Raw genomic sequence first — 22,881 nt, 5'->3', positions numbered from 1 at the left:
AGAAGTCCTACCAACTCGTGAAAGGAGAGAGGATTGCTGCCCCCCCTCAATAACAAATTCAGCGAGGTGTGGAAACCAAGATAGGACTCACGAAGAGAGTTCAGAGTGGTGGAGATCATCTCTCAATCCAGAATGACTTTGTGCATCTCTAGAGTCCCATCTTTTCTGCTATGCTGTGGGAGCTCCTGGAGCGGCTGCTCCACTGTTTGCAAACTTCCAAATTGCCCTTTTACCTGCAAAATTGCAACCCAAATGCAAAAGCCCCAATTTCTTGTGGGAAATTGCATACAAAAGAGGGCAAATGGTCTAAAAGCCCCAAATGTTGCACAAATTGCACTCTGCGTGCAAAAGCCCCAAATTTCACTGCAAAATTGCAGTGTGATCGCAAAAGCCCCAAATTTTAGACAACCTGCAACCCAAATGCAATGTCTGTCCACAAATACAGAATGCCCCAAATTTTTGCAAGATCCAAGCCAAAAAATGGCTATCTGCAAACAATGCCTGCCAAAAAACAAAATTGCTAGAGTACCTGCAAGGTTAGAGCTTGCACAGAAGGTTCTGCAATAGAAGTGTACGGAAGCTTTCAACTTGTACGGAACTGTCAGTACGGATTCCGTGTAAGATACGAACTGAGTACGGCCAACTGTACGACCAATTGTACGAAAGTACGAACAAGCTGACGCAGATGTACGGAATGGTGGTAGCGTACGAAAAGCAGGATTGTACGGACGCATGATCTGTACGGTATAGCTATGTACGGCACAGACTGCGTACAGATTGTACGGACGAAATAATACCTGCAGTACGGAAGTCTGTACGTCGCACGGCGAATGTACGACTATTGTACGACGGGACTTCAGTACGGTTGTACGGCGCAGGACAGTACGGATGTGCGAGGGTACAGACTCGTACAGATGAGTGTACGGCAGATGTACGGGCTACGGGATCTTCGTGAGCTTGTACGGCTGTATGGACCTGGCGACGTTGCAAGTACGTACAGCGCAGGGTGTACGGCGCCTCAAGAACTGAAGCGTGGGCTACTGTACGGAATCAGTGAGCAGGGAGCAGGGAGCTTGCAGGCTAGGAAGCTAGGAGCAGGATCTCGCTCTGATACCAAATGTTAGAAACGAAAGAGGGGGGGAAAACCTCTAAATGAGGGAAAAGTGCCCCTAACCTACTTATTACATTACATTGGTCACTGCTGAATTATAATAATAATTCTAACAAGGAACAGCTAGATAGAGAACCAAATCACAACAGAATACACTAATTGTCCATACACTAGTTTTAAGGAATGAATAAATACAAGTTAGGGCTAGGGCTTCTTGGCCCTAAAGTGCTGCTTTAGCACTCTCAATCATGTTAGTGCCTATTATGCAATATGCCCATTTAACCCCAATACTTTCCTTCAAGATCAACATCATGATTTGATACCTTCCCCGAAAATTATGCCCAAGTAAAAAACAAGATGATCATTACAACATGCCACTCCACCTTAATGGGAATTTCCTTCCTTTGAACACTACCAAATGCTTGTTTTTGTTTCTCATAATCAGTTTAGTAAGATATTGCAACATTTTCTCTTATGTCAAAAAGATGCGATGTGATGTCGTTAGATACATGAGTGAACCAATGAGCTGCCTGTAATACCTTTCATTCATAAGTTACAAGTTTCGTTCCAGTGGTGTTGATTAAATTTGATAATCTTCCATATGAGACTATTTCAGTAGAGCATCAACGTCCTTACATTGATAATGAAGGTGCTTTCTACTTCTCTTTAAAATTCAATACCTCAGCAAGAATAAATTAAACCCAAATCTTTCACATCGAATTTCACAAATAGATTCCTTTTGAGGCTATTGATGACCTCACAATCAAATCATCTACATCCTCCTCATAAACGCTGTCATAGGGTACATGATCTACATTGGACTTTGTGTATCCACGATTTGCAAAGTACTTATCCATTCTCAATACCAACTTTTGGGTGCTTAACATTAATTGCTTCTTAAGTAGGCATACCTTTTGCCCTTTTCTTTTGATAGTGTAACCCTATGATTGATGCATATAAACCTCTTCATCTGTGAATTCATTCATTGTTCACATCAAGGTGATACATATTCCAATTATAATTAGTTGTCGATGACACAAAATTTAGCATCCATCTTAGCAGTAGCTGGTGTATTATGGGTTTCTTCATAGTCTTCTCCATATTGTTATGCAAAACCCTCTATGAGTCCTAACATAGTGACATTGGGATTACCTTCTATACCCATTTCGTTACTATGGCTGTCTTGTTTGTTGGAAATTGTTGCAAAAGGATAGAATCGAAACTGTTGGCAATTGTTGCAGATGGTAACAAATCTAAAATACATCAATTATGAAAAGACAGACACGACTTCTTCTAGATTGAAATGATCCAACACTCAAATCAAATGAGATTGAAACAATATACTAAACAATTGACATGGAGAATAGACAAATAAAAGCGATGCAATAGAAACAAGAAAACCAAGCTACTATGTTCAATTGATGGAGATACAACAGCCCTACTAGGTAGTTGTCAGTTACACCCAAAAGCTGCAAATCTAAAACTAAGACCGATCGAATGCAAGAACCTAGACGATCGATTTCCATACAAGCAACTCTCATGTGTATTACAATGAGAATCTGCCCTCTTTATGGAATCACTCCGTCCGACTGTAGAAATTGCCTCAATAGCCAAACGATGATTTTGCCTTGATTAGGGGCAACTACCTATAGCAATTCGACCACCTGAGACAAGCCAATCAACTTTTGCCAGGTAATTGCCACATATGATCAACCAAATTGTCTCTTGTATAGATGTAAAATCACCTTGCATGTCTATAGCCAAAACCTATTAGAGGTTTGCTAATCCCAACATTGTTTGCTGGTAGTCACACAATTCCTATAATTGTACTTGTACAATGCATCTATTTCTTTATCCATTGGTCCTTGCCATTCTGGCTTATGTTGATCCACACATCTTTGAGCATTCCCTTTACCATCCATCACTAAATATTGATCTACGATATAAATTTTGAAAGGGATATCTTCAAGTTCTTCAACTTGAGCTGATGTTGGACCTTTTTTGGAATAATGTTAACTCCATATACTCCATCCATGAGGACTCCTTTCACCTTGTGATTTCGAACCTTTATGTCAATCATACGCAATTCTTCGTCCCAAATTTTCTTTTTGATTACTTTCATTCTTGTGGTGAATGTTTCTCCCACAAGTTGCTTAGTGGTTATGGGATTATAGAAGAGCTTAGTGCAGTGGGGAGTGATTTCTAATAGTTGACATATGGAAATTATTAAAATCAATTCCCAACATTTCTTTCATGTTGTAGTGGTTTTGTTCTGCTCAACTGGAATGCCTTCCATTTCATATTTGCTTCAGTTATTTGCCTGATTAGACCCTGGCTCCTCTATTTTGTCGTGCATTCAGACTCTTCTCTCAGTTCTATTAGAGTCTCTTTCTACTTTAGGCTCTTTCCTTCTTTCCTGTGAATCCTTGGCTCTTTCACCTTGGGTAGAGCTTCTACTGTTTTCAGAGCATTAGCTGCTTGGAAGCCTTTGTTGTGCAGGCATCTGCTGGCCGCCTCAGTTTCAGACCTTGCCTCCTCATTTGAGGTGTTTTCACTGCTGGTCGACCATTCTTTCGAGGAGAACTGCTACTTCAAAAGTTCCTACTGCCATTCCAGGCCTGGCAGCCATCTTTCACAGCATTAGGGAAGCTCTTTTTAACATTGTTATGACCAGCACAAGGTGCTTTGCTACTAATCGCCTCAATTTTTGAGCTTCTGCCTTTATTTTGAGGTCGATTCCAGCTCTGTTTACACTGTTTCAGCCAGGTCGGCGCTGTTCAGTATTGTTTACTTGGGTTTGGATATGTCACCCTACTAATTTGGATCTGTTCCAGTCAGATTTACACTCGTATCAACCTTGGTGTGAGCTCTCTATAGATTGCAGCAGCCTGAATTTTGTTGCATTTGTCGCACTTGTGTTGCAAAGAAATTGGGCCTGCTGTGCCCTATTCCTGCCACATTTGCCCTCTGCAAATTGGGGCTTTTGCACCCTCTGTTTTTGCACCATATATTTCTTGCATTATTGCATTATTTCTTGGATATACAGGTGAAGCAAAAACTAGACAGCATCTTTGTTTCACAAGAGAAGACTGCAATGGAGCTACTCAAGCATCTTGAAATGGAAGATTGCAAACCTACAGCCACACCAATGGAAACAGGCTACAAGAATGTAGCAAATGATGATGGTGGCGATGTGGATGCCACTATTTATGTGCAGCTTGTAGACAGCCTTGTTTAGTTCACTACCACCGAACCAAACATCTCACATGCAATGGAAGTAGTAAGTCAACAAATGGCTCAGCCAAAATCCATTCATCTAAAGAGAATACTAAGGTATGTGAACGATACCTTGCATGTGGGATTACTATATGGGAAACCTCAAGATGTCATGTTTGAGGGTGCATGTGACTCAATTTGGGGTGGAGAGGCACAAACCAAGAGGCCAACTACAAGTTATTGTTTTACTCTTGGGATAGCAGTGATTTCTTGGTGCAGCAAGAGGCAATCCATGGTGGCACTGTCATTTACAAAGGAAAGTTCAAAGAAAACAGGTGGAGGCCTTCTAGACTGAAGTGTCCTCCACACACATGCACAGGAAGGAATAGATTGCATCCCTTTTCTATACGTTGGATCTTCCTTATGTGATGTATAAAGTTCCTTTATCGCCAATCATGTAAAAGATCTAATCATACACGACTAGTGCTATAAGTTAGCCTTCAAATTCAAACATCTAAACCGTATACTAAAAGTTGCACAAGTCAAGTAGAGGTACGTACGTGCTTCCTCCCTCAACAAATCGTTCGGCAAGCATTGCATTCTGACATGTAAACTCCCCAACCAAAGGAAACCTGCAAAATGACGAGCACTTTTACTTATCAAAAACTGCCTATGAATACCATAGAAGGAAAAAAAGCATCTGCTCCTTGTCACTTGCTGAATTCACTGAAGATATGAATCCACATCAAGCAGAGGCATACCCAAGAAAATGTGACTTGTCACAAGACATCCAATACAAGTTTCTGAAAGATGGATCAGTATATTAATTTGACACCCAGCCAGCCTTCCAGCCTATGATAAAGGGAGAAAAGAGAAAGAATGTGAGGACAATTGGCCCTAAAGAAGCATTATTCTGACACTCTTACCAGGAGGTTCTTGAAAGCAAACTAACCCAGCCAGAGAAATTCAGTTGATAGCTGACAGCTAAACCTTCAAATTAGGTTAGAACTTACACAGGACAAGATGGAATTGGGCAGGCAGTTTGCACACATTTGGAAATAATAGCATTAAGTGGAAAGCAAGCAATGAAACAGTTAGTGCAAATAGGTTTCTGCCTACCTCTTGTTCTTGTTTGGGAGCACAAAGTAAAGACAAAGATGATAACTAATTGTCAGAGTTTATTTGGCAGTAAGTGTAAAATGATTCTGGCCTAGCACGTACATGGTACATGCGCATAGGACAAAGATTAAGCGAAAGGGTTGTTAATCAACGCCCAAGGGCTTTACTTGCCTTATGCCCGACACGATTGGCATCATGCCTCTTTCTCAACATGTAACTTCTGCTTATACCCTTGGACTATATCAAATCGGTATTCCATTATATAATCGGACATACCCAATATTCATCGACCCACCAAGCTACACATGGATCCAACTAGCCACTCCTCAAGGATCTCAATCAGGCAGTTCTGTGTTTCTTCTCACTGATTATGCATTGAGATAGACGGACTAAGGGCATTCCTAGGGAGGGCCGCATTTGTACTATATGACTTACAAGAGGTTGAGTCAAAGGAGCACTTTGCCTTCAGATGTCCTTCGTACTTACTAGTATGAGATCCAAGGCTGCCACCATTGTCTTTTCAGAAATGGAATCAATGCTCTCCAACCTCCTGGTCCATCTAGATCAGAGACGAGTAGCACTTTTTCCTTCACCAGTACATACAATGCAGAGTCGTACCAGTTGCTCAAGATACAGAGGCGAGATCGTGAGGCCCAATCACAGTCCAACAAGAGGGATTTTTTCAGTCAAATAGCATGGACCAGCACTCCTCAAGGAGACGACACAGGAGCTGGAGTTAAAAACACAACAGACCCACCAGCACATTGAGACTCAACACACAGATGAGGGTTGGGGATCTCCCCTCCATGTATCCTGGCCCAAGGACACAGCTCATTTGGGTGAAGTGGCACTTCTCCGATGGAGAGCTGCTGTGAGGAGACCACAATCGGCATTAGCGCTCAAATCATGGGTTTTACCCCTCCACAACGTCAATCCCCACCAGCCTCTATCACTGAGACCCTCCTATCCATTCTCAGCCGCTTAGTGGATCTGGTTCAGACAGCATTCACTCTCATGGACCCTTAAGTCTTTCGAAGACTTTAAAAGAGTTTCTTTCTTTCTTTCAGGCCCATCTCATTATTTATGTCAAGATTGTGTCCTCACCAGATCACATGATGAAAATGGATGTATCCAATTGGTCTTTCCTTAGGTGCATCTCTCTACGTATGTTGATGATCATAGGACGTAGATTAGCTAGATTGAGTGGAGCAGATATGGCATGCTTGTGCCTCTAGAGTACATAAGCCATATGCTGGGCTATATTCCTAGTAGCTCTGATGATCCTCTGTCTAGGGCGGGTACCAGCCCCAATTGTCTGATTAATTTCTTAATTATGACAAATCACGGACATCTGGATGCCTCCAATCTCCTAAATGCATCAGTGCACATCCCCTGGTCAACCGGCTTGGGCTGAGGCATATTATTAAATCTACTCTCTAGTTCTATCTTGTGTGGTCTTTATCCTCCTCCCTTCCCCTTCCTTATCCTCCTTTTCATAGAAGGAGGTCATGTTTGGTCACTGGTGATATTCAGCCGTGTAATGTCGTGGGCTCGCCACTCACAATATGTGATCGTTTTGTCTCCTCACCCTCAAAATCATAAGGGCCCAGCATATTTGATCTTGGTGTTGGTGTTGATGTTGGTGTCTGACAAAGCGTGAAATACCTCACCAAAAAGGACGATTTATAGTAGAAGCTGCATTAAACAATGTGCCCTTGGTGCTCAGTCTCAACATCCTTGTAGTCGCATATCTGACATATCCACTGATATGGAGGGGTAATCCTCCTAATCCATATTCAAAAAATAGGAATGAACAGATCAAAATCTGACACAAATTTCTTTATTTTGTAAATTTTGCAAGACAAGCAAACCTCATCTGTCGAAAAACTCCAGGAATTGGTGCTGCAGAGGTTAATGGACTGTTCAAAATGACCAATTTGCAAACTCTGGTTGGATTTTTTAGTGCCCATGTCAAGCCATATGAACCAACTATGAATCCCTGCAGACATATCGAAATGACAGATGGCTGGTTACATGTACATGCTACCAAGACCAAAAAAGGGCAATCAACCACGAGTGGGTGGACCCATTCAGGAATACTTGTGTCTATGATGGATCAGTTGAAAGAACTCACCTGAGTAACTAAGGAAAAGGGTGCCTCAACTCCAAGTCTATTCAGCAACTTGTCAAACTCCTCATGGTATGCTTCCTCTGCAGGACTTAACCATGACACCTAAACATCAGGTTTCAAAGCACCATTTAACAAAGGGTTTTATGTACCAAGGCAATTTACTGGTTCAAAATTTGCCTGTCCAGCAAGTTAAATGTACCACCATTCGAGAGGGATGATTAAGACCTGTATAAGCAAAGTCATATACAGGTTGTGGCCTTTCACTGAACCCGTACCCTAGCCAATCAGGTGCATAGCAATGGAAGCCAGCTCCTGCCATCTGCATGCAGAAACAATGCAAAGGAATCATCAGAACCAGCAGAAACTTCAAACTTTTGCAGAACTCATAACCTCTTCCCAGATACCAAATGTAAGCAGAGCACAAGGATTGTGTGCAGGTCTTCAAGACTGCAGTGAAGAAATTGTAACAAAGCGAGCAAAAAAATCAGAAAATTTTACTTTTTACTTTATGAGCAATAACTTAAGACTGAATAGGAACATGAAGGTCGAGTCACAAAATGAACACAAGCAATGAGATGAAGAGAAATATGTCATTTGTCAATTTAGTCATAAAAAAATGCGAGTCATATAAGTGTGAGTTAGTTAAAGGCCAAGTCACAGAATAAACAGGAGCAATCAGTTGAAGAAAAATATAGGCTCTTTTGTCAGCTTACTCGTTAGGTGTATATAAAAATGTTAGTCACATTGCGTGTAAGCTAGTTATTGGCCGCTGGACTTTCTCATATATTGTTATACCCTATCGGTGAAATAGACTCGCCAACAACATGTTAGATTATTTTTAGGGTTTCCAATAGGTTTGGGACGCGTATAGTATATATCCACATTAGGGTTTCATCCCTAAGCTAAGCTCATTTTGTGATACATTCTCATGGGAAAAAAAAAGACTTCCAATAGGTGTGTAATACGTATTATATAGCCAAGTAAGGGTTTCATCCCTAAGATGGGACCATTTCATGTTACATTGTCTCATTTTCTTCAAACTTGATTGCTTCTATTCCAGCAATCAACCGTTTTGGCTGGCGTTCCTCTCTTGTTCATATCAAAGCCAAGGGCCATTTTCTTCAAAATAGTTTTCCAATAGGTGTGTGATGATATAACCAAGTTAGGGATCCATCCCTAAGATGGTATCATTCCGTGTTACATTTTCTCATCTTCTTCAAGATTGATTATTTCTATTTCAGCAATTGACTGTTTTGGCCCACGTTACTTTGTTCATATCAAAAAGCCAAGCAAATTGTCTCTCCCATGCTTTCAAACCTCAGAGGTTGGCCCTAACTTCAGCATAGTCACTCATTATGATCAGGTTTGAGCATTTTGTCAAACAATGCAACATTTCATGTCATAGTCAAAGTTTGGTCAAGGCATATTTCACAAGGCAACCCAACGTTGCATTTCTACATTAAGTATTCTTATTTTGCCAAGCCAGTGCACTTTTCAAGGAAATATGCGTGCACATATACAATTTTTGCTTTCCTAAGACTGTTGCAAGAAAACTGAAGCGAAGTGGCTGGAAGAGGCACCAAGACGGGGAAAGTGGTGGAAAGAGAAACAAGGGATGAAGGGGAAGGCAGAACGAAGAGCAGCACAGCAAGTGGGGTGGGCAAAGAGGTGGCAATGTGACTAGCAGACCACTGGAGCTAAGCTCACAGATCCACTATTAACTTCCTCTCCTCTCCATTTCTTTTCACAGAAGGGGATGAAGATGCTCCTACTGCTGCTCTGCTCTTGCAATGTGCCCTTGCAGAAAGGATTTTGGTAGCACTGGGAGGACTTAGAGTAGACTCAAATAGCTTCTTATTTATCAATGGAGGTGGGCAGTCCGTGCCTCGCCCCCACCCCCCACTCTGAACTTGACTGGCCCTTATGAATTGCCCCAACCTGGTGTCTAGGACCCCCAACCGTATCTGTAAAACTCCCTATCAGCCAGGGTCGTGAAAATAACAGACCTGGTCTGCCAGATGGCTCACCAGGTCTGTATAGCTTCCATCCAGATCTGAGGCATATCTCCCCAGACCTGGCCTCATTCAGGGCTCATCATATGTGCCTGTAAAAGGCCACTTCCAGCTAGTCCATACCAGTCCCATGTGGATCTTGTCAGCCCTGCAAAGGGCTCAATCCAAATTCCCAGGTGGACTGTTCTTCCACCTTACTGGGCAATCAACCTCAATAATTCACACCCTCTCATGTCCATGTGCTCCCTTAATGAAAAGCAGACCTCCACATCCCTGCCAGGGCATGTGTTCTCCCTTGTAGTAAAGCATGCATCTGTGCACATAACAGACTTATGTGCTGCCCACATTGCAGCCAGCCTGCTGCCCATGTGACGGCCACCCATGCCATTAGATCTGCCCACATGGCAGCCTTGTCTACTGCCCACATGATAGTCCATGTGCTTCTCTCTTGGCATCCCCAAACCCTAATCATTTGCAGGTGTGAAGCCCTTTGGGCTACTCATTCGGGAGAGTACATGTGGGGCATTCACCCTCATAGTTGAACAGCCCCTTGCAACGACCCAATAAGGACCACACTTACCCGTTAAATGAGATTCTTCATCGGCTCCTGAGTCAAAGCTTTAAAGAACAAGTTAAAGGTGTCCTCCACAACTGTTTGCCATACGCACAGATACTGCTGCTCCAAGCACCGCTCTCTGATGATGTGGTAGAGAAACCCCACATCCTTCAACCAAAGGAGAACTTCTATTAAGTATGCTTCAACTGATTATGGAACAATAGGCCCTCTGAAAATTACTCCGTCTTTCCATGAACCATCAGAGCCAATCTAGATGACACCTCGAAATGTCCCAGTGCATGAGACAGATTTTGTTCCCCATTAGCCTACAAGCATAGATGCTACAAACCATAGTTACTTAGAATGGGAACACATGACAGAACTCTGAATGGGAACGGAATACCATCATCATACACGCAATACCATACATATACAATTACAAGGAAACATATATGATTACCGAATTTCAATTTACAAATTCCTTAGTCAATTGTAGCTACTGCTAGAACACATTGTTCTGTAGATTAGAGTCTAGACTTTAGACACATCTGCCTTCTACACTCTAGACATTTCTGCCCAAGGTGCCCTTTCTTGAGGTGTACTGCTAGGCGTCTGGGGGTAGGATCAATTGGACCAAATCAGTCAACCCCCTTATAGTGACTGAGGAGATTCAGGATTGTGAACTGGGGAGCAGTTCTTGGCTTCCGCTGGATCCCGCAAGGTCATACAATGAGGTACTTAGACTACTAGGTGGACGTTGATATTTCAATAGAGTAGCACATCACCCCTGTGCTAAAGAGTGTACGGTGCAAGCTTTTGGAGAGGAGATTTCAATCCTCTCTAGCACTTCAAATGAGGTCAATAACAACGTTATGATGGCCATTCTCAGGTTTGTTCTATGGCAGTCACATGGCGAAGGTGGTGGTAGCTAGTTGCGAAGACGTCAGGGAAATCTTTGAACATTTCTAGGAACTCATCTTTCTCACTCGGAGTGAGGTCAGGGAAAAGCATAGATTCAAGCTGTTGAGGACTAGCTGTTACCTTTTATGCAGGTGGCGGGGTTGGAGATACCCCCATCATGTAAAATTCCTCCTCTAAGAACTCCTCCCCCCCGTCTGATTCTTCCATTGATTCAGACACTGAGGATGAGAGAGTATCACTGTCTTGCTCCTCTTCTTCTTCTAGTTCCGTGGCACCTGGTTGCACCGGGATCTTCTCCTTAGAAGCACCAAAAGACATGTGTCCTGTCTTCAAATAGCTAACAGCATCACTCTTTCTCAACCATGGTCTCTTGAGTATGGCTGGGTAACTCCTGCCTGTATCTTTAATGTCCACTACATAGAAATTGACGATGGTCGTCAACCCATTGATAGTGATGGGCAAATCCTCAATGACTCCTAGGGTGGCGAGTCGTCGACCATTTGCTACCTTGATTCGAGTGGAGGAATGCCTTGTGCATTTCAAATTCAATTTCTTTATGATACGGGGCACCATGATATTACATGCGGCTCCCCCATTGACACACACACTTTTGACATGGCAATTATCTATGATGACATCTACTGTATGTGGGAGCTGTGACTAGGTCACAAATGAAGGGTGACAGTAGTAAGGATGACTCAACATCAATATCTGAGGCCTCATCACCAACTAATACCAGCCTAGTCACTAGAGGAGCATCCCCACCTCCTTCCTCCAAGGTGGACAGTGGGCACGTGACTGCATCACCCTTGTCCTCTCTTGTAACTGGATTAGAAAGGACCCGAAGGGCCTCACAGCCATCAAGACCTATCAATAGCTCTAAAACTACCTCAACTCCAAGTGAGCAATCTATGCCTTCAAGGTACCAGGAGGTGGTCAAGAGTGTCACCAAAGATCTTCAATCTAGTTCTGAAGATGAAGGCGTCACACCTCAGTTCCCTTCCCGCAAGTCCAGAATAGTGAGGTTTGCAACAGAAGTGACAACTTTAGGGCAAAAACGTGAGGAGTCGCAGGCAGGCCCATCCACCTTCCACTCAGGAAGCACAATGAAGCAAGAGAAGGAAAAAGGGGTGAAGCCTAGTAGTGCCCAAGAAAAGGGGAAATGGGTGATGGGAGAGTCACCACAGGAAATATTGATTGAGAATCCAGAGGCACCTCCTCTCCCTCGCGTGAGCTTCGACCCTCGGCCAGAAGCTCGACGGATGAAGGCACAAAAGGCTGCTGCTACTGTCCAGCCCTATTCTTTGATGGATGACTTGATGGATTTTAGGCCCAATATCACCTTACGACAACTCTGTCAATTGTCTCCACATATCAAGCATCAGACTATTGCATTTTTGAATCGCATGCCCGGAGGGCGCCAAAGGGGATCTGTTCAGGGCGGACCCACACCAGAGACAGTGACAATTCAAGATGGAGTAACACTAGACAATTGCTCAGCCTATGCTGCCCTCACATGTGAACAAAGTCCCAAGCTCTCAGTGCAGATCAATGGGGTGGAGCTGAAAGATGTTTTCTTAGATGGTGGGGCAGCAGTAAACATCATGCCGAGAGGTACTCTTCAACAACTGGGTTTGAAATTGACAACTGACGTACATTTTCAAGTACGCATGGCGGATCAATGCAAGGTGAAGCCTATGGGGGCTGTCAAAGGTGTTCACATGAAGATCGGGGGAGTTACATTCCTGTCCAATTTTATTGTACTTAATATGACAAAGGGTGAGCAGACTTATCCTCTACTTCTTGGTAGACCATGGTTACGCTCAGCAAAGGCCATTCAAGATTGGTCAAGTGATGAAGTTCGACTGCCTTTGGGATCCACATCCTTAGAAATAGACATGGTTACTGGAAGGGCCCGTCACCGACCTGTGGAACTTCCTATGTGGAGGACTCACCCTTCCAAGGTGAAACCTATGTAACAGCAGCACGAGATGATGGTGAGAGCTTGACGTACTTGTTGGAACATGCTGGACCAGATGAGGAAGAAACTGTCATCTTGGATTGGATGGGGGCCCTGGGATCCTTAGCCATCAACATGGTGGAGTTGTGTCCAGAAGAGGATCCTGAAGCCCATCTTGGTACTTCAAGGAATGCGCAAGAGGTGAGCCAGGAAGCTTCTTCACCACCTCGTTTCGCTGATCTCATGTATGAACGGATGCCTTTTGGTCTTCTTAATAATCCCCACATGTATCAGCGAATGATGTCTTTAAGTACCAGACCAAGTGGTGGGGAGGCCACCAGGGTGACTCAAAGACAAGACCATGAAGCAGCAATGGAAGCAATGGAGGCACACGACAAGGATGCCTCACACCAAGAAAATGACCATGGGGTCACAACAAAGGAGGAAGAGGATGCTATGCAAGAAGATGATGAATGGGCGGAGCATAATGATGGTACTGAAGAGAACACTCATGAATCTATGGAAGAAGAAGATGACCACATAGATCATGGGCTGGCTGAGCACAATGATGGTATTGGAGAAGACACTCATGGATCTGCAGAAGAAGATGATGACCACCTACTTACTGATGTCATTCAAAGGCAGGCGGTGCCGGAAATGACTCTTGGAAGGGTTATTGAATCCATTGTGCAACCTGACCAACCTAGGAGGGGTCAAGAGACCGGACAATTTGAAGGAGCCGTCCACATTCACACTGGAGTCTGGAACTTCAGACCTTCAAGGCAAGCCCACAGCATACAGGGAGAAGAAGATGTCGCGAACCTTGTTCTACTCGACTTATATATGTCAGAAGCTGACCCCCCAACGACACAGAAGATTCATGAAACTACATACGAGGTGGTTGGACTACCATACAGAGGAATGCTCAAGCAAGCACAAAAAGGAAAGAAGAGAATGGGCCCAAGTGCTGCCTCTACATTTCAACCATTTCCAGAACACACCCAACCGTCCTATCCGAGCTCTTCGATGGAAGTAGTAGTGGGGAATTTTTCTCTGGATGATTCTCCTGCGCACCCAGCAGTGGGAGTAGAAGAACCGAACAACTCCACATCAGGAAGCATACCTCAGGTTGACCATGCCAGGGATTGGAGGTATCTGAACATAGGGACAGAAGACCAACCACGACATCTTAAGGTAGCCAGTTGGGTCTGGGAACATGACTATCTCCTTGCTGCATTGTCTGATTTTTTTCAAGGGTATGTTGATGTCTTTGCCTGGTCATATAAGGATCTAAAGGGAGTACCCACTGAGTTCATGGAACATCGCATCGATCTATATCCGGAAGCAGAGCCGGTGATCAGGGGACCATATCGCATGAATCCTAACTATGGCAAGGCTGTCCATGCTGATATTCAAAAGATGGAGCAAGCAGGGTTGATCTACCCTGTTGACTACTTCGAATGGCTTAGTGGCATCGTAGTGGTGCCCAAAAGAGAGACTGGAAAACTCCGAGTTTGTGTCGACTATAGGAGTTTGAATACCGCCACACGTCGGGATAGGTTTCCTCTCCCCTTCACTGACAAGGTGCTAGAAACCGTAGCTGGTCATGCTCTCTACTCCTTCATGGATGGATACAGTGGGTATAACCAGGTTCGGGTGCGAGAGCAAGATCAGTTAAAGACTACCTTCGTCACCCAATGGGGAACTTATGCTTACCGGATGATGCCTTTTGGTCTATGCAATGCACCGGCCACGTTTCAACATCTTGTCACCAAACTCTTCCAAGAGAACATTGGAAAGTTCCTTGAGGTATTCTTCGATGACTTCTCTGTGTTCAATGGTAAGAATGCTTCTCACCTCGAACCTGCTATTCAGACTGATCACATGAGTAAGTTGAGGTGGGTTTTTGATAAGTGCAGAGAAGCTAGGTTGTGCTTGAATCCGGACAAATGCTTCTTCCTCGCCTTGCGAGGGGTTCTCCTTGGCCACATCGTCTCGGCTGAGGGAATGACCACGGACCCAGCAAAGGTGGAAGTGATATTGACCTTGCCTATTCCTCGCACACCCAGAGAAGTCAAGTCTTTTTTGGGACATGTGGGTTATTATAGAAGATTCATCAGGGCCTATGGCGACATAGCGGTGGCGTTGACGGAACTCCTTCGGCAGGAGCAGTCCTTCAACTGGTCGGCACCTCAACAACTGGCGTTTGACAACCTCAAGGATCGTCTAGTAAAGGCACCCATCTTGCAGCAACCTCAATGGGATGTCATTTTTCATGTGCATGTAGATGCAAGTGGGCTGGCGATTGGGGCGATATTGGCCCAACCAAATGAAGAGCACAAACTCGACCTACCTGTGTACTTCGCAAGCAGACAACTCAATGGAGCAGAAAGAAACTATAGCACCACTGAACGCGAAGGCTTGGGCATGGTCTATGCCATGACAAAGTATCGGCACTATCTCTTGGGCAGTAAGTTTATCATCATTACTGATCATCAAGCTCTCAAGTACTTACTGAACAAACCAACGCTTGGGGGGAGAGTGAGCAGGTGGATTCTTCTATTTCAAGAGTTTGACTTTGACATCCTAGTGAGAGCAGGCCGATTGCATCAACCAGCAGACCACTTGTCAAGGATCTCTTTAGGTGAAGCAGCCATAGGAGTTGATGATGACCTTCCAGATGCGGGCCTCTTCCGTGTCGATGCCACAGTACCAAAAGATGACTGCCTGTTTGCTGTGGACTGCTTTCCCCCATGGTATGCAAACATTGTACACTTGTTGTCTACAGGGGAGTTCCCCAAAGGGTTAACTCCCGCACAAAAGCGGAGGCAGATGGTTCAGGCTGCTCCTTTCAAACTGATCGCGGGTCAGCTGTACAAGTTGGGGAAGGCCACATTTTAAGGAGGTGTGTGCTCCCTCATGAAACACAAGCCATCCTTCAGGAGGCTCACTCAGGAATGGGGGGAGGTCATATGGCACCAAAGGCCACTGCTAGAAAGATAATGCGCTCTGGGTTGTGGTGGCCAAAGCTATTCCAAGACTGCTATGCTTATGTGCGCCGCTGTGACTCATGTCAAAGAGGGGCGCCGAAGCCTACCCGACGGGAGTACCTTCCCCTTCAGCCATCCAGCCCTGTACCACCCTTCTATAGATGGGGATTGGATTTTGTTGGACCCATCTCTCCTGCAACTCGAAGAGGGAACAAGTATGCTCTGATTGCTACTGATTATGGCACTAAATGGGTGGAGGCTAAGGCAGCGAAGACCTGCACTGCTCAAGTTGTGGCCTCATTCTTGTATGATCAAATCATTTCTAGGTTTGGATGTCCTGTGGAATTGATGAGTGACAGAGGTACCCACTTTCTCAATGATGTCATCACTGACCTCATCACCCAACTGCAAATTGTTCACAAGACCTCTAGTTCATACTACCCTCGAGCCAATGGTTTGGCCGAGAGCTCCAATCCGACCATGTCTCATATTGTGGCTTGGTTATGCCTTCATTCCTTGGCAGATTGGGATATTCTACTACCAGCTGCTCTTTTTGCTTACAGAACAGCATACAAGGCTAGCACTGAATATTCACCCTTCCAGCTAGTTTACGGCTTGGAGGCGGTTATGCCCTATGAGTTCCACATGAAGACCACTAGGGTCATGGCAGAGATGGATGATAACTTGGAGGCATGCACACTTGAGAGATTATGGGATCTTGAAGCCTTGGATGAACATCGTCGTGAAGCGATCCTTGCTCAGGAAGTCTGGCAAAGAAGGCAGAAGGCATGGCATGACAGAAATCTCAGGAAGAGGGAATTCCAAGTTGGCAGCTTGGTCTTGTTATATTCCAGTAAGTTCCTGAAGCATAAACCCAATTTGTCAGTGGCTGGACAGGGCCCTTCTTTATCACAAGGATTATTCCCAGTGGAGGGGTTTATTTGGCCACCTTGGAGGGCAAGAAGTTACCAGCACCTGTAAATGGCTCACGGGTAAAGAAGTATCATCCACATTGACTCTCTCTCTTTGGATAAGGATTTCCATTCCTACTAGTTGAATTTCTATTTATTCAAAAAAAACAACAACAATGTATTCCCTTTCCTAACCCTGTCAAGCTTCTACTCTCTGCCCAGTTGCACTCTTTGGTGGGAGACCAATAAAAACTGAGTTTCTCCTTCTTTGGCAAGACGGAAACAGCCCTTGCCTTCTCTGACACACACTTCTCCTTAATCCCTCTTCACCCCTGTCACTCAGGTTGAAACTCTGTTCACCCCTGTTCACCCATGTTCACCTCCAAGTCACCCCTGTTCACTCCTAGGTCACCCCTATTCACTCCTATGTCCACTCCCCATGTTCACCTCTCTATCACCCCTGTTCACTCCTAGGTCACCCCTGTTCACTCCTAGGTCACCCCTGTTCACTCCTAGGTCAACTCCCCATGTTCACCTCTCTGTCACCTATGTTCACCTCCAAGTCACCCCTGTTCACTCCTATGTCAACTCCCCATGTTCACCTCTCTGTCACCTATGTTCACCTCCAGGTCACCCCTGTTCACTCCTAGGTATCCCTGTTCACTCCTATGTCAACTCCCCATGTTCACCTCTCTGTCACCCATGTTCACTCCTAGGTCACCCCTGTTCACTCCTAGGTCACCCCCGTTCACTCCTATGTCAACTCCCCATGTTCACCTCTCTGTCACCCCTGTTCACTCCTAGGTCACCCCTGTTCACTCCTATGTCAACTCCCCATGTTCACCTCTCTGTCACCTATTGTCACCTCCAGGTCACCCCTATTCACTCCTATGTCAACTCCCCATGTTCACCTCTCTGTCACCTATGTTCACCTCCAAGTCACCCCTGTTCACTCCTAGGTCACCCCTGTTCACTCCTATGTTAACTACCCATGTTCACCTCTCTGTCACCCATGTTCACTCCTAGGTCACCCTTGTTCACTCCTATGTCAACTCCCCATGTTCACCTCTCTGTCACCTATGTTCACCTCTCTGTCACCCATGTTCACCTCCAAGTCACCCCTGTTCACTCCTAGGTCACCCCTGTTCACTCCTATGTCAACTCCCCATGTTCACCTCTCTGTCACCCATGTTCACCTCCAAGTCACCCCTGTTCACTCCTAGGTCACCCCTGTTCACTCCTATGTCAACTCCCCATGTTCACCTCTCTGTCACCCATGTTCACTCCTAGGTCACCCCTGTTCACTCCTAGGTCACCCCTGTTCACTCCTAGGTCAACTCCCCATGTTCACCTCTCTGTCACCCATGTTCACTCCTAGGTCACCCCTGTTCTAGGTCACCCCTGTTCACTCCTATGTCAACTCCCCATGTTCACCTCTCTGTCACCTATGTTCACCTCCAAGTCACCCCTGTTCACTCCTAGGTCACCCCTGTTCACTCCTAGGTCAACTCCCCATGTTCACCTCTCTGTCACCCATGTTCACTCCTAGGTCACCCCTGTTCACTCCTAGGTCACCCCTGTTCACTCCTATGTCAACTCCCCATGTTCACCTCTCTATCACCTATGTTCACCTCCAGGTCACCCCTGTTCACTCCTATGTCAACACTCCTAGGTCACCCCTGTTCACTCCTAGGTCACCCCTGTTCACTCTCCCCATGTTCACCTCTCTGTCACCTATGTTCACCTCCAAGTCACCCCTGTTCACTCCTAGGTCACCCCTGTTCACTCCTATGTCAACTACCCATGTTCACCTCTCTGTCACCCATGTTCACTCCTAGGTCACCCCTGCTCACTCCTAGGTCACCCCTGTTCACTCCTATGTCAACTCCCCATGTTCACCTCTCTGTCACCTATGTTCACCTCTAAGTCACCCATGTTCACCTCCAAGTCACCCCTGTTCACTCCTAGGTCACCCCGGTTCACTCCTATGTCAACTCCCCATGTTCACCTCTCTGTCACCCATGTTCACCTCTAAGTCACCCATGTTCACCTCCAAGTCACCCCTGTTCACTCCTAGGTCACCCCTGTTCACTCCTATGTCAACTCCCCATGTTCACCTCTCTGTCACCCCTGTTCACTCCTAGGTCACCCCTGTTCACTCCTAGGTCACCCCTGTTCACTCCTATGTCAACTCCCCATGTTCACCTCTCTGTCACCCATGTTCACTCCTAGGTCGCCCCTGTTCACTCCTGTGTCAACTCCCCATGTTCACCTCTTTGTCACCCATGTTCACCCCTATGTCACCCATGTTCACCTCTAAGTTACCCATGTTCACCTAAAAGTCACCCCTGTTCACTCCTAGGTCACCCCTGTTCACTCCTATGTCAACTCCCCATATTCACCTCTCTGTCACCCATGTTCACTCCTAGGTCACCCCTGTTCACTCCTAGGTCACCCCTATTCACTCCTAGTTCACCCTTGTTCATTCCTATGTCACCCCCCAAGCTCACTCTCTGTCACCTATGCTCCTCCCTATGTCACTCTGTCACCTATGCTCCTCCCTATGTCACCCCTTGTTCCTCCCCTGTTCACCCTAGGTCACTCCTTGCCGCTCCTTGTTCACCCCTCAGTCACCCATGGGCACACCAATGTCACCCCTTGTTCATCCTTGGTTCACCCTTGGTTCATCCCTCCTTCAGCCTCATTCACCCCTATGACACACTCGTCCACTGGCCTATACAGGAGAAAATTAAATTCAAATTCCGATTTTCCCTCCGTTTTCATTCAAATATTTCCTCTTGCCCACACCGCTTTTTCTCTCACCTACCACCTCCCACCAAGGCTATATTTAGCCACCAAATTCAGCGTCGGTCCTTCATCTCACCTCCCAATTCCGACCAGTGCTATATTTAGCATTTGGCTAAACTCAGCGTGGATCCTTGGGATCAGCTCATCCATTGCATCTTACAGCCCACTCATGCTATTTTTGGCTTACTTTCCTAAATTTGGCTCTCTTTGGTTGTGTATTTGTGGCTGTCCCCCCCTCCAACGAAACCATACGCAGCTCCCTTCCCTCCATCGGTGAATTCTCTTGCAGCCCCCCTCTCCCTCCATCAGCGAATTCTCCAGCTCCCTTCCCTCCATCGGTGAATTCTCCTGCAGCCCCCCCCCCCTCCCTCCATCAGCGAATTCTCCAGCTCCCTTCCCTCCATCGGTGAATTCTCCTGCAGCCCCTTCCATCAACGATAGCAGCCCCCTCTCCCTCCATCAGCGATTTCTCCTGCAGCCTCCCCTCCATCAGTGAATTCTCCTGCAGCCTCCCCTCCATCAGCGAATTTTCCTGCAGCTTTCTCCATCGACGAAATCTGCAGCGCAATCTCCTGGCAGCCCTGGCCTTGGATCGCAACTCCATCTCAGCAGCCCCTCTTCTTGCACGCAGCTCTCCCTGCTCCACCATCTTGCCTTGGAACGTATCTTCTCCTCCTGGCAGCCCTGGCCTTGGATCGCAACTCCATCTCAGCAGCCCCTCGCCTTGGAACGTATCTTCTCCTCCTGGCAGCCCTGGCCTTGGATCGCAACTCCATCTCAGCAGCCCCTCTTCTTGCACGCAGCTCTCCCTGCTCCACCATCTTGCCTTGGAACGTATCTTCTCCTCCTGGCAGCCCTTGCCTTGGATCGCAACTCCATCTCAGCAGCCCCTCTTGCTTGCACGCAGCTCTCCCTGCTCCACCATCTTGCCTTGGATCGCATCTCCACCTCCTGGCAGCCCCTCTTCTAGTGAATTGTGCCAGCTTCCTGCTCCCTGCCCACCTCCACACCCTGCGCCATCTCCACTCTCTACGCCACCCTGGGCCAACTCCAACCCACTACGCCACCTCTCTTCTTCCACTTTGCGCCACCTCTCCATTGTGTTCCATCTTTTCCAGCTCCATCTCTCTCCTCTTGCGTTCTCCTTGACTCCATCTCCTTGCAGTCACTCTGGTTGCTAATCCCCTTCTCAGCAGACCTCGTCATCAGCTCCCCTCCTCACTATCACCTCGCCAACTTTCCTTTCTGGACCTCGTCATCGACTCCCCTCCTCGTTATCACCTGGCCAACTTCCTTCTTGCCTCGTCATCAGCTCGCCTTCCTTTCCTGCTTCCTTTCTAGCCTCGTCATCAGCTCACCTTCTTGCTTCAGCTCCCCTTCTTGTTATCATCTCACTTCCTACTTCGTCATCAGTTCCCCTTTCTTTCTTGACCTTCCTGTCATCAGCTCACCCCCTGCTTCGAGATCAGCTTCCCTCCTTTTCCTGCTTCCTTTCTAGCCTCGTCATCAGCTCACCTTCCTGCTTCAGCTCCCCTTCTTGTCATCATCTCAGTTCCTACTTCGTCATCAGTTTCCCTTCCTTTCTTGACCTTCCTGTCATCAGCTCACCCCCTACTTCGACATCAGCTCCCCTTCCTTTCCTGCTTTCCTTCTTGCCTCGTCATCAGCTCCCCTTCCCTTCCTGCTCCTACTTCGTCATCAGCTCCCCTTCCTGCTTCGTCATTAGCTTCTACTTCACCTCTTGTTTCTTGTTCATGCTCGAGAAGAAGTCAAGTATAAGCCATGGTTGCCCAGAGATAAGCTCTTCATCCCTTTCTATACCGCCATGACGTCTCTGGCAGCCTCTGCAGTGCACATGACCTCACCCATGCCTACAGCCTCTGCAGCAGGGCCGACTACATCAGCAAGGCCGACTTCATCAGCAGAGCTAACTTCATCAGCAAGGCCAACTTCATCGGTAGGGCCGACTTCATTAGTAGGGCCGACTTCATCAGTGATGCATCCCCATCTTGGTCCGGACATCACTATCATCTCGGATGGAGAGCCACCGCAATCAAGACAGTAGCGGGGGGTTCTCTTCCACTCTCAGAGCTCCAGTGCCTCTTCTTCCGACCATGGGGGCTCAGATTACACCCCCTCTGCACGGGGACCACATTCAGAAGGGTCGGGTGGGCCAACAGAGATACAGAGCCCTTCAATAACCACCCCTCCTCTCTCCCACATTCGGGTTATGTTTAAACCTCTTCTTGATCCAAACCTCAAACTATCCTCGGTGTTGACATCTTCCGAGATCCAGACCCTGTGTCTAACTGAGTTCGACAAGGTCATCTTCCCTCCTGTGGATGTGGAATTGTGTACAGGATTCATCAGATCTTATGACTCTGTCACAGACACTTTTGAGTTCATGGGCTCCAGGCAGCTTCTCACACCCAATTTGGTCTCACAGTACATGGGGCTCCCTGCTCTCCCTATTCAGCCTCCTTCCGACGATTCACCACATCTCCTTTCATTCCTTTCACAGTGCAAACCCAACAGGAGGGGATATGATTGCAAAAAGGTTTTGGAAGGTGGAAGCAGAGAAGCAGTGATCACACGCTACTTCTTCACTCGCTTCTATTCAGCACCCGGGCATTACTACATCACGAAAGGTATCCGTCCTGCTCTCAATGCTCTCTTCACCATCACTCAGTATGATTTTGCATCCCTCTTCTATTCCATTCTGGGCCACTGTTCGAAATTGCACACGCAGAGGCACACACACCTGTACTTGTGGACCTCACCTCACCTACCTCTTGCACCAGTGGCGGGCTGCAACACCTGCACTTTTCCCTCCACGTTCACATACTTCATCTTCTCCTCACCGCCCACCTTCCGCCCCTATGATCCCCCACTTGAGATCAGCTCCACTGGCTCTTAGTGCGGCCCCAGCATCCTCGGCCTCTCCACTGGCTCTTAGTGCAGCCCCAGCCTCCTCGGCCTCTGCTGCAAACGTAACCACGACGCAAGCGCGGCGCGCGACGCCAGTCAGCCAGCCAAGGTCTGAACCTTAGGCTGACGTGGCAACCACACGTGCGAGGTGACGTGGCAGCCAGGTGGCATGCACGTGCAGACGCTGATGTGGCAGATGAGCAGTGGGCTTGATGACG

The 22,881-nt window shown here is 46.6% G+C and overlaps 1 protein-coding gene across 1 annotated transcript in view; it reads right to left on the bottom strand.

Moving 5' to 3' along the window:
• Positions 1-22,881, bottom strand: part of LOC147899365 (alpha/beta-Hydrolases superfamily protein) — a 100,577-nt gene that overhangs the window by 24,329 nt on the left and 53,367 nt on the right. The window contains exons 4-7 of the mRNA XM_087378170.1: positions 7,803-7,896; positions 7,581-7,657; positions 7,318-7,445; positions 4,888-4,959 (exon numbers count right to left, since the gene is read on the bottom strand). Coding sequence (XP_087234296.1) covers positions 4,888-4,959; positions 7,318-7,445; positions 7,581-7,657; positions 7,803-7,896 — 371 coding nt within the window. The remainder of the gene's footprint in view (positions 1-4,887; positions 4,960-7,317; positions 7,446-7,580; positions 7,658-7,802; positions 7,897-22,881) is intronic.

The sequence above is a fragment of the Dipteris shenzhenensis genome, chromosome 8 (assembly GCF_047967505.1).
Source record: "Dipteris shenzhenensis isolate YYH24624 ecotype China chromosome 8, Dip_SZ_1.0, whole genome shotgun sequence".
In the NCBI taxonomy this organism is placed as follows: Eukaryota; Viridiplantae; Streptophyta; class Polypodiopsida; order Gleicheniales; family Dipteridaceae; genus Dipteris; species Dipteris shenzhenensis.
Note: the sequence above shows the minus strand (reverse complement) of the source record. Positions and strands in the feature narration are given on the sequence as shown.